The sequence below is a fragment of the Prionailurus viverrinus genome, chromosome A3 (assembly GCF_022837055.1).
Source record: "Prionailurus viverrinus isolate Anna chromosome A3, UM_Priviv_1.0, whole genome shotgun sequence".
NCBI lineage: Eukaryota > Metazoa > Chordata > Mammalia > Carnivora > Felidae > Prionailurus > Prionailurus viverrinus.
The window spans coordinates 118,159,701-118,174,234 of NC_062563.1; the positions used below are offsets into that span (position 1 = coordinate 118,159,701).

At 51.5% G+C, this 14,534-nt stretch overlaps 1 protein-coding gene across 4 annotated transcripts in view; it reads right to left on the minus strand.

Annotated features, from left to right (window-relative positions):
• The window catches only part of PLB1 (phospholipase B1), a 143,479-nt gene that overhangs the window by 31,905 nt on the left and 97,040 nt on the right, over positions 1–14,534 (minus strand). For 3 of the 4 annotated variants that reach the window (XM_047853240.1, XM_047853238.1, XM_047853241.1), the window contains 12 exons: positions 13,971–14,009; positions 13,379–13,439; positions 12,446–12,504; positions 11,508–11,581; positions 6,441–6,484; positions 5,686–5,794; positions 4,183–4,234; positions 3,714–3,794; positions 3,091–3,156; positions 2,160–2,260; positions 1,042–1,123; positions 273–377 (listed from right to left, as the gene is read on the minus strand). In XM_047853240.1, coding sequence (XP_047709196.1) covers positions 273–377; positions 1,042–1,123; positions 2,160–2,260; positions 3,091–3,156; positions 3,714–3,794; positions 4,183–4,234; positions 5,686–5,794; positions 6,441–6,484; positions 11,508–11,581; positions 12,446–12,504; positions 13,379–13,439; positions 13,971–14,009 — 873 coding nt within the window. The remainder of the gene's footprint in view (positions 1–272; positions 378–1,041; positions 1,124–2,159; positions 2,261–3,090; positions 3,157–3,713; positions 3,795–4,182; positions 4,235–5,685; positions 5,795–6,440; positions 6,485–11,507; positions 11,582–12,445; positions 12,505–13,378; positions 13,440–13,970; positions 14,010–14,534) is intronic. The other variant, XM_047853239.1, reaches the window with a different exon arrangement.

Genomic DNA, 14,534 nt, shown 5'->3' on the forward strand with positions numbered 1-14,534 from the left:
AGATTTTACTACGGCAGACCCAGGGTCTGGCACATAGCAGGTGCTTAACAAAATGGAGGTCACTATCAGTAGTAATGAAAACATCCCACATCCCGCTGCCTCTAGGAACACAGCTCAGGTGCCCAAGGAGGCTGTACGGCCAGACCAGCACCCAGAGAGTTGCCTGCCTCTTCCCCATTGTATTCACACTCTCCTGAAAGCCCTTGGCAACTCTGCCTTGAATTTCTTCTTCCTCCTCCCAGGAATCCCAACGGGGAGAACAGGGAGCGTACCGCCAGGACGGGGAGCCGGATGTTGCGGAAGAAAGGCTGCAGTACCACGGAGAAGTCCTCCCTTGTGTCATAGCGGCCTGACTCCACCAGTTCACGCATGCTGCTCTGTGGGTACACGCGGGGTGCTTTCAACACAGGCCCTGGGGGGCCCGAAAGCCCAGTGGGGGAAGCAAGGGAGTGGTGGGTAGCATCCCTGCCCCCATCTCCCCGCATGAGGGGGTGACTCAGCCCTTCCCTCAAGAGCACAAACACGTGTGACTGCAAATCTCTTTCCAGAGAATTGGAAACCGGTTGGTTCACCTTTCTTTTAAGGGAATTGCAAAATCTGAAGAGCCAGACAGGAAGTCCCACAAGGAATAAAAACCTGAGCAGGGTCTCCAGAAGGCCACAGGCTCAGGGCCTCTAACCCCCCTGTTTGTGGTCTGCCTGGTGAGGAGGGGGAAAGAACGGGGGAGGGACGGGGGCAGCTGGGCCTCCAGGGTGCAGGGGAGGAAAAGGCCCACTCATGGAGCACCTAGAACTACTGACCTCTTCAGGCCGAGCACGGGGTTAAGCCACCGAGGGCAGCTGGGCCACAAGGGCGTTGTCACCTGGATCCCTTTGGGATGACTCTAACCGAGGTGCTTGAGACACTTCAGCGAGGTGGGACAGAGGAAGGGGCCCAGATGGTGATGTCCTCAAACCTTGAATAGCTCTTCCCTTCCCCAAGCACTGGTGTGTTGACTGAGTAGGGGGAGGGCAGCCCGGATGGTGCCTTTCTTGGTCTCACCTGGTAGGCTTGGGTGATGGCCTCTAGCCTGGCCAGCTCTTGGGAGCTCTCCCGAGGGGTCAGAACGCAGTTACACAAAATGCTGCACAAAGAGGGGGAGGCAGGGGGACCCGGAGCTGAAGCTCTGGTCAGAACTGGTTCTGTTCGCTTGAGCTGCCCCCCCCCCCCCCACCTTAGGAGCACATGTGCCCCTCGGCTCTGATGCCTGTTCTCAGGGGCAGGTTCCCGGCCTGACACAGGGACTGGACAAAGTCCCAAGGGCACGTGAGTGAACACCCTCTCATACTCATAGAGAACCAGTATCTGACTGTCGGCACAGGGCCTGTGGCAAGTTATGCCGAACAAATGAATTTAGGCAATGAAAATTCAGTGTTGAATTCTTAAGAATAAAATTAAAATGCATCCTTGGTATGGGAGCCTATGTTTGGGGGCCTCTGATGCTCACGCCCTCAGATACCTCCTTAGTTCACACTAGTGTCTCACTGTGTCCCCCTTCACCGTGAACTGTGAATTCATAATGAGTCTGAATGAATTTCATCATGAATTATTTCACGCTCATGAAATGCACTTAATGTTAAAGCAGATATTATCTCTAAAGTACTCAGAACAGTGCCAGGCACACAGTTGGTTCTGTGAAACTATTGGTTAAATAAATAAATGTACATATAAGGTATGAAGATGAATGAAACGTGTACCTGTGCACCTCTCACCCTGCGTCAGAAACAAAACACACCCATTCTGAAGTTCCCCAATTTGCTCCTTCCCCGGAAAGGTAACCGAATTCTGTGGATCATTTCCTCACTTTCTGTTCCAACTTGACCACGTACGCATATATCCCTACACGGTTCCCCTTTTCACAGGCTGGGCTACACTGTTTCTCAAACACCAGCCTTTGTCCCAGCCCTGACCTTCTCCTTTGTGGCTCCCATGTCACAGAGGTTCAGTAAGGGGGGCTGTGTCCCCAACCTCTCAGAAGGGGGCGCTCCTGACCTAAGACCCCCTTTACAGACTTGGACACATAGACAAACCAAGTCACAAGGACCCTGAGGAGTCACCACTGTATGAGCCAGACCAGGGGGTCAGTGCTTCTCTTTCTGGGGCAGCCAGCACCTGCCTACCTGGCCTGCTGCACAGGGCACTTGTCTGGATTGCCCAGGAACACCTGTCGCATGACGCTGGGGTTCATGAAGTCCACCAGGTTGACCAGGGCTCTGGGCACCTAAGGGAAAGGCTGCAGGTGAGAGAGGGGCTCTGGGGGCTTCTCCCTCAAACTGCCTTAGGGTCCTGAGAAGTGGGACTAGCTCTGGGGTCCCTACAGAACTCCAGCTCAGTTGTCCCTGAGTGGAGTCTTGGGAAGGCGTCTACACAGATGACCGCCTAGGTCCCTGCAGGCTACAGTGCCCACATGAGCTACAGCATGAGTGGCGCCTCCTGGCGTGGGACAATATGGCAGACCGGAGTCCAACTCCTGATGGTTCAGCTCTATTCAGCCATCAGTCAGCAAGCTTCAAATGTGCTGGGATAGGTGCCCCATTTGCCATTTCCCTCTAGCCCAACCTGGACCCACTCTGCTGAGCAGGCATGAAGACTCAGCTGCCCAGAGAAGCAGGTGGTGGTTGGAGTGCCCCCCACTGGGCTGCTGGAGCGGCTTCCCCATGTCAGGGGGGTAGAAAGGGAATGAGGTCCTGGGAGCCGGACCAGAGAAGGACCAGAGAAGCCGCTCCAGATACAGCCTACGGCTCAGAGTGCAGGGCCCAGCCTGGGAGCCACCATGCTGCTGCCCCTAGGCAATGTCCCAGGTGGTGGTAGAGGATGATTAGCACACGAGCTGCCTACTTTTCTTCAAGCCTGAGATCCTTCTGTGTTGATTCCAAATGGAATAGGCTTCCTTGGGGTAGGGCCCAAACTCTAGAAAGGGGAGGAGCCCACGCCCCTGGCTGTCTCCTTCAGGGGAGGGGGTATCTCACCTTCTTGTCTCCATCCACCTTTACCCCCCACATCCTTGAGCTGTGTCCAGCTCAAGAACCCCTTGCGGGAACCCCTACCCACCTCTCTATGCAGGATGTCCAAGGCATTGCGGAGATGGTCAAAAAACTTGGCTGCAGAATACAGGTTCTGGGAAGAGAGAGGAGGGAGGTGAGGGGCTGGTTCAGGGGAGAGGGTAGGAGGCCAGTTGAAGGCTCCCCTCCGGCTCCACGCAAAGGACTTCTTCTCTCTCTGGCCCCTGGTTGTGACCAGCTCATCGTGTCAGAATCGGAACAGTTGACTCCTTGCTGTCACCAAAGATGGGCCAGCCCGAAGACAAGCTTTAGTTTAGGAGGTGAATGTACAGGTCCTCCCTCCCACTGTGGGGGTCTACACACTTTCCATGCTTTCTGGACTTTCTGGAATTGTAAGAGGAGAGTAGAAGCACCACATCTACCACCTGGGACATGGAGGTGGAGCCAGAAATCTCATAACCACCTGGGACTTGGAGGTGGAGCCAGAAATCTGAGGGTCACGGGGTAAGAGGAGTGTGAGTGTGTGTGTGTGTTTGCGTGTGCACGCACGCACACACACACAGGCATAGCTGGACAGTCCCAGCCTTGGTTCCAGGGCCTGTTCTCAAAGAGGACCCCCAAGCCTACTGGTCAATGTCAGGAGCAATGAGTAGGCCCGGCTGCCCCCATTACCGAATCCGTGCAGTAGTCACATAAATCGCTGCCTCCAATCAGCACCGTGATAATCTTCCAGTCCTTGTGGAAATTCACTCTCTATACAGGAGGAAAATGCTTGATGATTTCCAACAAACATACAAATAATGCCACAGCTCTAGGGAATCCAGTCAACCTTCTAAGACTTCCTTGCCCACTCAAAATAATAGAATCAGAATTTCGGAGCTGAAAGAATTTTAGAGGCTGATTTATAGACCACAGAACCTTAGCATCAGGAGGGACTTTCAAGATCATTGTGATCAGTGATGACATCCCACCCCCACCACCATGGGTGTAATCTCCTCCAGGGCCTTGGATATGGGCTGTCCTACCACTGCTTAAATGCCTTTAGTGACAGGGCTCACTGTTTTCACGGCAGACCACTCCATTTGGGGACTTTAGTGGGTTAGAAAATTAGTGCTTAAAAATAACCATAAATCCGACTCACATGGTCATCTTTCATCCTCTGCACCAGAGTCTGGACTTGGCTCATAAGTTCCCTGAGAAGGAGAGGAAATCAGTCCTACTGAGGAACAGTGCCTGGATTTTTTTTCCTCCTAAAGGGCCTGAACTGGAGGTTTCCATGGCATTATCCCCATTGCATGAACTGCCAGATATCCTGAGGCTCAAGGACAAGGAGCTACTTGCCTGTTCTGAAGACTTATTACAACAAATAACCCTTTGAAAAGCCACTTGTATGTTTGTCCTAAAGCTGTAGTCAAGGGTATTGTCAACTGTCTTTGTTACTCGTGGTCTCCTTTTTAGGACTCTTCTGGGATTCCATTGATCTCCTGTGAAGGACCAGTATAGATCCTGAAACCAGATCTATAAACGTTTTAACATGCTTTCTCTTTTTACTCTGGCTGCTAGGAAGCTGAGAGTTTGACGCTCAGGCATGATAACTGTAAAAAGGCTCAGATTGACACAGCTGCTTCTTCCCCATCTTCCCACCACCAGTGGCTGTGATTTTTCTAATGTACATGTTACTTGTTCGTATGTTTTTGGTAAACTTAGTAAGATGCTTCTTTTAGAACGGGGTGGGGAATAAACATATACTGCGCACGTGCCTGGGTTGATAGATAATTCATGGAAAGACTAGATCTCAAGCACCCCAAGAGCCCCACTGGTTCAGGCCCCTGTTACAGGTGTGGGTGACATGGAGCCACAGCATGATGATCCCCTGGGACCTGCTGGTGGGTCCCTCTGTCCCCAGATGTTTCTGCTGCCCAGAAAGGTCTTCCCCAGCTGAGTGAGCAGGTTGGAAGGACGTGCCCATCAGCTAGAAGGGCGTGGGCCTGAGCAGGAAGGTGACAGTGTGATGGAGGCTCAGATGGCTGGGTCAGGAGCAAGGAAACCCGGGCAGCTGGGGCCACCAGGAGCAGGGTGAGGGGCCTCCTGAGATCATCCTGGGGGAGGGGGGTGCTGAGCATTCCGCTTTAGCTGCCTCTGGTTTCTCAATTGCATTTCCTATTAGCTCCATAGCAGGACTAGGGATAGGCCATGACATGTGGCCCCAGCAGCCTCCAAGGCTGGAGATTCTGGCTTGTCTGTTCATTTGCTGGCACTCCTTGATGCTTTCGGGGAACTGCCACTTGTGAGGCTTTGGGGAGAGTGAAGCTCGCTGGCACCGTTGTGTCACAGTGAGTTTTAAAACCGGGATAAGGTTAGTCGGTTCGTTGCACGATTAGAACATGTCACCCACGAAGCAAGGTCAGGAGTTCAGCCTCCAGGGACGTGGCTCCTGTCCCAGCTTCAGCCTCTCGAGCCTCCCCGCTGTGGCCTTAGTCACAGGGGCAGCCAGGGAAGAGAGTGGCTGAAGGCCTCTCAAATCATCGCTGCAAACGGATGAGTGTCCCCTTTGCACATGGAGGCCAGTATTACAGTCTCAAAGGCGAGCGACCATGTGCCTCCCACTTTCTACCCCGCAGGCCCTCCTCCCCGAACGCCATACCCAGCCTTTGCTCCAGGAACAGCCTGATTAAGGAAGGCATTTGTGCCATTGGCGTCACCCGTGCCCAACGCGTAGCCTCTGAGATTTCTGTTAAACTTCCGAAGGATATCTGGGAGAGAAGGGGGTGAACGGGACATGGAGACTTTAAGAGGAAGGCCAGAAAGTCCACTCTGTCTGGTCCAGGCTCCCCAGAGTGGGCTTCGGGACCATCTCCAGGCAGTGAGGGGAGGCAGGGAGGCAGAGGGTGTGCCTGGCAGGGACTGGGGCTGAGTGGAAATGACCTGATAGACCAAAACAGCAAGAGCCTCTCAGGTTTTCTTTTCTCTTTCCGTTTCCTTTCTTTTCTTTCCTTCTCTGTCTCCCTTTCTTGCTTCTGCCCTCTCTCCCTCCCTCCTCCCTTTCTTTTTCTCCCTTTCACAGTTCACGGTGCAGGGACTACTCACTACCTCATTGGATTGTCTCTGTTCCCTCTGGACAAGTTGAAAAAGCCTGAGCCTCAGAAGGTTTGGTGACTTGGGCTAGGCCACCTTGCCCTGGGCGAGCACAGAGAAGAGCCAGGGCTTGAACCCAGGCGTCAGGGCTCCAAATCAGTGCTTATTCTACCCCCTCAACTACCTGTCCACGGGCCTCTCCTCCCATTCGGTGGCAGCCCGCAAAGATGATGTTACATCCTCTTTCTTAGCTGAGGGGCACTCAGGAAGCCCAGGGGTCAGGGGGAACCAGTGAACAGACTCGAGCCCCTGGTGGGTACTTACTTGGTAAGGTGGTCACGGTCTCAAGGGAGCCATCCCCTCCCGAACTGTAGGGAGTGAGCAAACCAGGGAGAGAGACTGAATCAATACTTAGACTTTATGAAAGAGCACCCCACCTTTCTTAGCGCCCACGCCATCAGCATCTGCAAGATGTGCCAGGCCTAGCAACCTCCTCATGTGGAGAAAGTCTGAGAAAATTTGAATTTCCCCAGTGGGTTGCTTCCCCTCAAATCTAGGATTTAAAGGCAAGAAAGAACTCTTTCTTTTTTTGCACCAATTTAGGAAGGAACGCGCTTAGCTGAGTATATGCTATGTGCCCAGCCCAGCATGAACTAGATTCTCTACACTAGTTACCTACTGCCTCCCAGCAAACTTATGCTATAGATGTGACTCTCCCCATTTTACAGAGGAGGAAGCTGAGGTGCACAGGGGTGAATTAACTTTTGAAAGGTCACTAAAAACCAGCGTGAGGGGTGTCTGGGTGGCTCAGGAGGTGAAGCGTCCGACTTCAGCTCACGGTCCGTGAGTTCAAGCCCTGTGTTGGGCTCCATGCTGACAGCTCCGAGATTGGAGCCTGCTTGAGGTTCTGTGTCTCCCTCTCTCTCTCTCTGCCCCTCCCCCCGCTCCGTCTCAAAAATAAACAAACATTAACAAAAATTAAAAACAAAACCAAAAACCCAAAAACCAGCTTGAGCTGTAGACCTTTGGAAAACGCATTAGGTCTTCCCTGCCCAGTGGTGAGGTAAATTTCACTGGGAGGTTCGGGCGATGGCCTCTCATCGCCTTCCAAAATCCAATCTGATTTCATCTACTTGAATCTAGTTCCATGGTGCTCAATCTAACCTCAAGACACACTCAAAATTGCATTTCCTTTCATGCATTTAAATTGAATACATGTGGGAGGCTGGGAGACAAGTATTTCTATTTTAACAAAGTCCAATGTTCACATGTACTGTATTTACTGTGTTTTCTTCTTCTTCTTCTTTTTTCCCCCTCCCCTGCTCAATGCCAGCGTATTATTCCAGGCCAATAGATTTTGAGAACACAGCATCAGCAACCAGCCCACCAGTATAGACTTCCAAAGGACAGGCCATGAATCAAAGTCACGGTGGTCCTTCACCCAAGGAAATGCTTGGAAGGAAGAAGACTATTTCCTGCGAGGGTGGTCAAGTCCGAGGCTCAGCAGCCGCAGGTGGTAGAGAGGAAGAAGCCCCGTGAGCCCTGCCCTTCTACCTTACCCAGGTATCTCTCTCCTGACTCTCACCCATGTCTGAACCTAGCTTGGCCAGTGATCGGACATTTGTTTGAGCTTCTAATTCTTTTCCAACTCTGCATGAAGTCAACTGCTTTAGCTGCTTCCTGATCCTTCTTTCTTTGGACTAAAAGCACTTAATCAAAATACTTTGCATTTGAGAGGGAATTAGAAATCCATGTACCTCCTCCAATCACTGTGTTCTAATTCTGCCTCCTTTTCTTCTTCCATAAACATATAGGAGCGCCTGGGTGGCTCAGTCAGTTAGGTGCCTGACTTCGGCTCAGGTCATGATCTTGCCGTTTGTGAGTTTGGGCCCCTCATCTGGCTCTGTGCTGACAGCTCAGAGCATGGAGACTGCTTCGGATACACACACACACACACACACTCTCTCTCTCTCTCAAAAATAAACATTAAAAAATAAAAAATAAATAACTGTATAAACACAAGCCTAGAGATATACCTAAACACAGACAGCAAGTACTTTTTATTGTAATTTCTTGTCTAAAAGTATCTTTGTTTTAAAACAAATGCCATAGCTAATCAACACCAAGAGGCTACAGAAATCTCTGGGTGAACACTTCTAGGAGAAAAGAGAATCACACAGATAAGTATAGAGGAACAAAAACATTTAAGCCCTCGTTGATCAGAACTATGTGACACATGAAAGAAAATAGACCTGTATGAAAGAGCTCCTTCATAGGAGATCCTTCCAATTAATGTAATTTATATTAAACCATGAGTTCAAAGGCTGGGTTTTGTTCATCTGTCATCACCCACAGTGCACAGAGAATTACAGAGTAGATGCTCAATGACATTTGTGGATGAAGTTTCAGTAAGATTGAACTCCTTTTTTTAAAATTTTTTTTTTTTTTAACATTTATTTATTTTTGGGACAGAGAGAGACAGAGCACGAACGGGGGAGGGGCAGAGAGAGAGGGAGACACAGAATCGGAAACAGGCTCCAGGCTCTGAGCCATCAGCCCAGAGCCTGACGCGGGGCTCGAACTCCCGGACCGCGAGATCGTGACCTGGCTGAAGTCGGACGCTTAACCGACTGCGCCACCCAGGCGCCCCAAGATTGAACTCCTAATTAATAATGAAAAGAAAAAGCTTTTTGTTTTTTTGTTGTTTTTTGGTGAGTAAATTTTATTTTGGTCTTTTGATGCCAAATAAGCAAACTTCTTCATTTTATTTTATTTTTTGTACGTAGGCTTCATGACCAGCATGGAGCCCAGCACAGGGCTTGAACTCACAACCCTGAGATCAAGACCTGAGCTAAGATCAAGAGTTAAGATTAAGAAGCTCAACTGACTGAGCCACTCAGGTGGCCCGGAAGAAGCAAACTTATTTCAACTGAAGAAAAAGCAATGCTCGAAAGACCTCTGGGCCTGCCACATAGTTAAGCTAGCTAAAGCTGGCACCTGTCACTGCTGTATGGTTCTCACAGATCAAGAGGCCTTGGAAATAGTCACAGCTAAGCCTCCTCCTTCATGTCCTGCTCGCACCAACCCATCTCCCAAGAATTCTGGGTCATGGTCCCTCTCCAAATGTACGCGGCCCCCTCTCTCCACTTGCTGTCTCCTTGGAGGCAGAGGCTAAAGTTAGAGCCTTAATTCACCTGGAATCATTCATTGCCTATTGCTTCCAATCCGGAAGCTTTAATGGCTTCAGAAAATTGCTTTTCTCAGGTCAGTCTACTACATGGACATTTCCTGGGGTGGGGCAGGGGGCATGCGCGCGCGCACACACACACACATACACACACACACACACACACACACACACACACACACGGCATGCGCGCACGCTAATCGGTATTGTGAATAAAGAAAGGTTTCTGGGATGAAGAGAAACACTGGATTAAACAGATACAATTTAAGCAAATGTCTTCATTGCAGAGCTTCTCAGAGGCTTTAATATGCTAACATACATGTGAGTTCTCCAGAGGAAGGATACGGTAGGTAATGTTCCCTGCCCAATACAAAGAACTTTGCCCTTGTCAGGAAAATGTAGGAGGCTAGTGTTCCATGGAACACTCTTTGGGAAACACTGTATATATTACCAAAGTGTCAAACTATCTCAGGCTCTGACCCAGAGTTTTCATCAGGAACACTTGTGGATGGTGGCCCGGGTATTTGAAACATTTAGAATAAAGGGTTTAAAGGCACAACAGCCACTTGAATATAGAAAATTGAAACATTAAGCCACACCTGGCCTCCCCTGCAGGGAGAAATAGAGCAATGGCTGACTTTTCCCCTTGCTACAGAGAAACATCTAGCAGAAGATTGCCTGTTTGTATGCAAAGCCCAGGAATCTGTCCAGTTGGACTGTCAGCAGTGGGGGGGGGGGGGGGCACACCACCCGGCTTCCCCAGACTGCACCACCAGGTGTGGCTCCAACCCCCCGTTGACCGGTCTGTCTACCTTACTTTCTGTTCCCCACGCTGTGACCCTTCTCCAGCTAAGACTGAGTGCAGCTGTCGCTCACGCTGTCTCCCGATTGTATGTCATAAGCCCTGCTTGCTTTCTTCCGCTCTGGCTTTCCTTTCTCACACAGACTCAGTAACATTTGGGGCACAGTGGTCAGATGGTGAGGCTTGGTTTGGTTCAGAGTTGGAGCCCCTCTACCCCGCTGAGGGGCTGGGGCAACCTGGGGGTCCCCCAGGAGCTGGGAGGCATTTATTTCAGTGGATGGTGTCCTCTTGCTACCCATGCCCGGGGCCCTCTCTCCCTTGCCCCCCCCTAGGAAATCCTTCCCCTCTGGGGCTGTCCTCTGAGTTGGCGGGAGAACTGCCACAGTCTCAGTCATCCCCACACGGCTCCCTCTCCCTTTCCAGAAAGAAACGCTCCATTTGAATTCACTGGGCAGAAAAGGGAGGAGGCGAGCGTGTGGTCTGGCTGCAAAACTTCTCCTTAGCACTCTGCCCTCTCCTGGCTGGCCTTGTTCTAGTTGTTTTGAATTCTGAGCTAATTGCCTGTTACTGTGAAGCATCCACAAACGTGAACTTCATGGGGAACCGAAAGAAACTTAAGAAAACCTACCCACATCCGCCCACTCCCCTGACGCACCGCGAGCTTTTCTGCTCCCCGTCTGGAATGCCCTTTCTCATCTAATTGCTAATCTGTCCATTCCCACCTTCTCTGCAAAGCCTCCCTCTCCCCTGGCAGGGTTGATTATTCCCTCTTCTCTCTTCCTGTAGCCCGCGGGCGGGCATCTTTCCTTTTTGAATAGCACTTGCCAATTGAGCACGGGCATTTGTCTGTGTTCCCTGTATGTCCCCTGGCCCACCGCCCACCCGCCTCAGTGCCTGGTATCTTGCAGGCACACAGGAAGGGCTCAGGGGCTATGACTCTCTCTTGGTCATCTCCTCTCGAAGTGGTGTATTGCATTTCAGAGTTTTCTGGACAGATGTGTACATCCATGTAAAGGCAGAGGTGTGAGTGCAGAATGACATGGATAAATGCACAGAGACAGTAACCAGATGGAGATCTCCACGTGCACACACACACACACAAACAGGCAGGTGAAAACTCAAAAGTTTGGTGCTTTTCAGGTGCATTTCATGTCGGATTTGCTGACCCAGGAGTCTGACAAGAACCCTGGTTTTCTTTTTCTGCAAAAAAGTTATCAATAAAATATCTTCTCCATTCACCGTATGATCACACTTTGCAGAAATATACAGGTTTTCCTTCTGAAAGCCCCTTCCAGACCTGGTCCTTTCCTCTTTGGTATTTATGTGTTTAAAAAGAGACAACCCCCTCGTCTAGGTTCTGAGAGTGAACTTGGGGAGGGAGGGGGTACAGGTTTAACATTACCTATATGACAGCCCCCGATACTGAGTGGTGACGTCAGAAAGGTCATCTGGTTTGGAGCCAATTCCATTGCCGGCCTTTGAATATATACCAAAATACGTAGGAAAATGAGTAAGTCAGAGGAAAGGGACACATCGCGTGGCACGAACAGACCCTGGACCGGGAGTCAGAGACCAGGCTTGCCTTCTGCCACCTCCTTTCCAGCTATCTGCCTTCCCTGAATCTCAGCTGTCTCCTTACTGAACTGAGGACATGACCTGCTGATCTCCTAGGATTATTTTGATGACCAAATTGGATCATAGCTGTAAAAGCAGCTTTGAAAACTCCCCAGTGCTTCGCACATCTGAGACGCTGCCGTATCATTACCACCAGCATTATGCTCCTAAGTTCTTTGATAAGCATGAAGAAAGAGCCTATAGATTGGAGTGGATGGCAGGGGACAGAATTCTCATAAACTGCACGTGTCTCCTCTTTCCCTCTGGGACATTCTGTAAGGCAATCGGTCATCTGGGGTGGTAAGGGCCCCGTTTCTTGGAACTTAGGAACAGGGCTTTAGCCACAATTGTGGACTCTGCTGCTTTCCATGAAGATGGAAAGAGGGGCTGAGTCAATCCAAAGCACAATCCAAAGGGAAAGGAGCACCCCCACAGGTAGGTTTAGAAGATTGTTTTGAGTTGAAACGACCTATTTTTGTAATCATTAAAAAAAAAAAGTGTCGTTAGGCGTTCAAAACCTCCACTATTTGAAACAACTCAGCTGACCCCCAAGAAAGATTTCCTCTTGTACACCTGCTTGACAAAGTGGCTGCAAAATCAAACCACTGCCACGCTCTCAGATCGACAGAGCCAGGACAGGGGTACAGGGCGACACAGAGGCCGGGGTGCAAGCCCTGGAACTGGCACAGCCCCACCGCACCCCAACTGGGGCCCAAGAGTCCTTACGGTCAGAGAATCCCCCAGCGCAGCCACAACTTGGATATCTGCCGGTCTCAGGGTGTGCACTGCAAAGACAAGTGGACACACTTGAGTCCGTGGGAAGGAACCTGTAGTCGGAGCCTATGGCTTCCTGCTTTAAGCAAGACCAGAAACATGACCCGCATGTGTGTTTGGGCCATGGAGGCCGACAGAGGTTATATGAGGAATTTTCCCATAAAGAGACCCAACGGTAAGTCCTGGACCTATGGGGAAAGAGGTGCTGAGGGAGAAGGAGAGGGAATGGACGGATGGATGGACAGATGGACGGACAGATGGTAGAGAGGGTGGAGTAGAATCAACCGCTTCAGTGCCAGTGGTCGTGTGGGAGGCCAGCAGTGACCTGAGCACAGGACCGCATGGGCACCAGACCATCTGAGATATGGTACAGAGTCTGGTGCTCAGCCCATTTAGAGCTGGGCTCTGGGTTTTCACCCAAAATCTGAGAAATAATCATGTCAGGCCTTTCCCTGTCCCAAATCTCTCTACTAGAAAGTAGGGTGAGAAAGTTGCAGAGTCTGGGACCACAGGACACCCTGCAGAGCCATGGCTCACTCTTGGGACTCCCCGGGTACCCCACCCCCACCTCTGGGCCTCAGTGCGGTCACACCACTGGGGGAGGGAGAACTCATGTGGCTCCCCGACGTGTGCTCCCTCAGGAGGCTGAATGAGAAGGCAGCAAACGGTTCCTGGCCTGGCCACCACGGGTCCTGCTGGCTAATGACATGGCTGCAGGGCAGAGGGGGACAAGGCAGGGACATATCACAGGCAACCACCCAGACAGGAAGCAAGCACTAGCCCTGTGTCATTTAGTTACATATGCCAAGTCTTGTCAGAGCACTTATTGGCCCCTGAGTCCTCGTGGAGGGGCCCAGGGGTCCTGGTGTCTCATGAGGAACTTACCTGAGGTGGGCGGTGAGGCAGAAGGAGCTCTGTCCCTGCACAGCAGCTGGCTCCCATGACCCTACAGGCACAGAACGAATCCTGGAATCCCGGGTTGAAAGGGACCCGAGATGCTGGCTAGGTGTCACACTCACCCAGAGAGCTTTACCAAACACAGGTTCCTGGGTCCCACCCGGGGGTGGGAGGGACCTGGAGGGGCACTGAAGAAGGCCCCCTAGGTGATCCCAGGCTGGGATCCGCTAACCTAGTTCAGAACCCGCACCATCCGAGGCAAGATCAGAGCATCAACTCAGTGGCCTCACCCCCCTCCATCTCTGTGTCTGTGGCAGTTTTATGAAGAGGAACTCGATCTTCACTTATGTCTTTGATGAGGCTGTGATTTGACTGGCTGGCCTCCACCTGGGCTGTTACCAGTGCGGCTTATTCTGCCTGCCACCCTGTCCAAAGGCGTAGGTGGCGGATCTCACACAGAAGCGTTCATTCCCCTCGGCTGCCCATCAGGACCCTTGCCAGCGTTCCCACCCTGCCTTGTTGGGCCAGTCCCAGCCCAGGGGCTGCCCGCTGTGGAGAAAGGGGAGAAACAAGCCCATACCTGCACGCTGTTCTTGTAGGTTCTCAGAAACGGCCAGAACTGTGAGAAGAGGGCGGTGAGCAATTCCAGCAAATTCTGCTTGCTTTCCGCACAACACTTTGGGCCTCCCCTGCCCCACATTCCCAGCCCCTCCCTGCCAGGCCGACCATTGCAGGCTCCCTCCCAGGATGCATTGGGCCTTCTCTGCAACCTGAACTTGTAGGAACAATTAGAATAAACCCTGTAGTGGCTCCAGAGGAGCAAGTCTGCTCTCAGGTTCCCACACAGCTGGCTGGGGCAGCTGTATCACCCCTCCTTTTGACCCTGCCCTTCCCAACAGAGCCTCCGTAGGCCCCTTGCCACCCCCATGCCACTCCCACTCTGCCTAGGCAAGAAAAGACAGGTGCTTTGAGGTCCTGCCCCACATCAGCCTCAGCTCAGTCTTGGGACCCCTCTGGGAATACAGAGACATGCGTAGAGGTGAGGGAACAGCTACAGAGATCCAAGAATCTTCCTGAAAACTGGTGAGTGAGCATAGGGGGCTGCTTTCTTTGCTCTGGCTTCCAGTTGACCAGCCCCATCCCC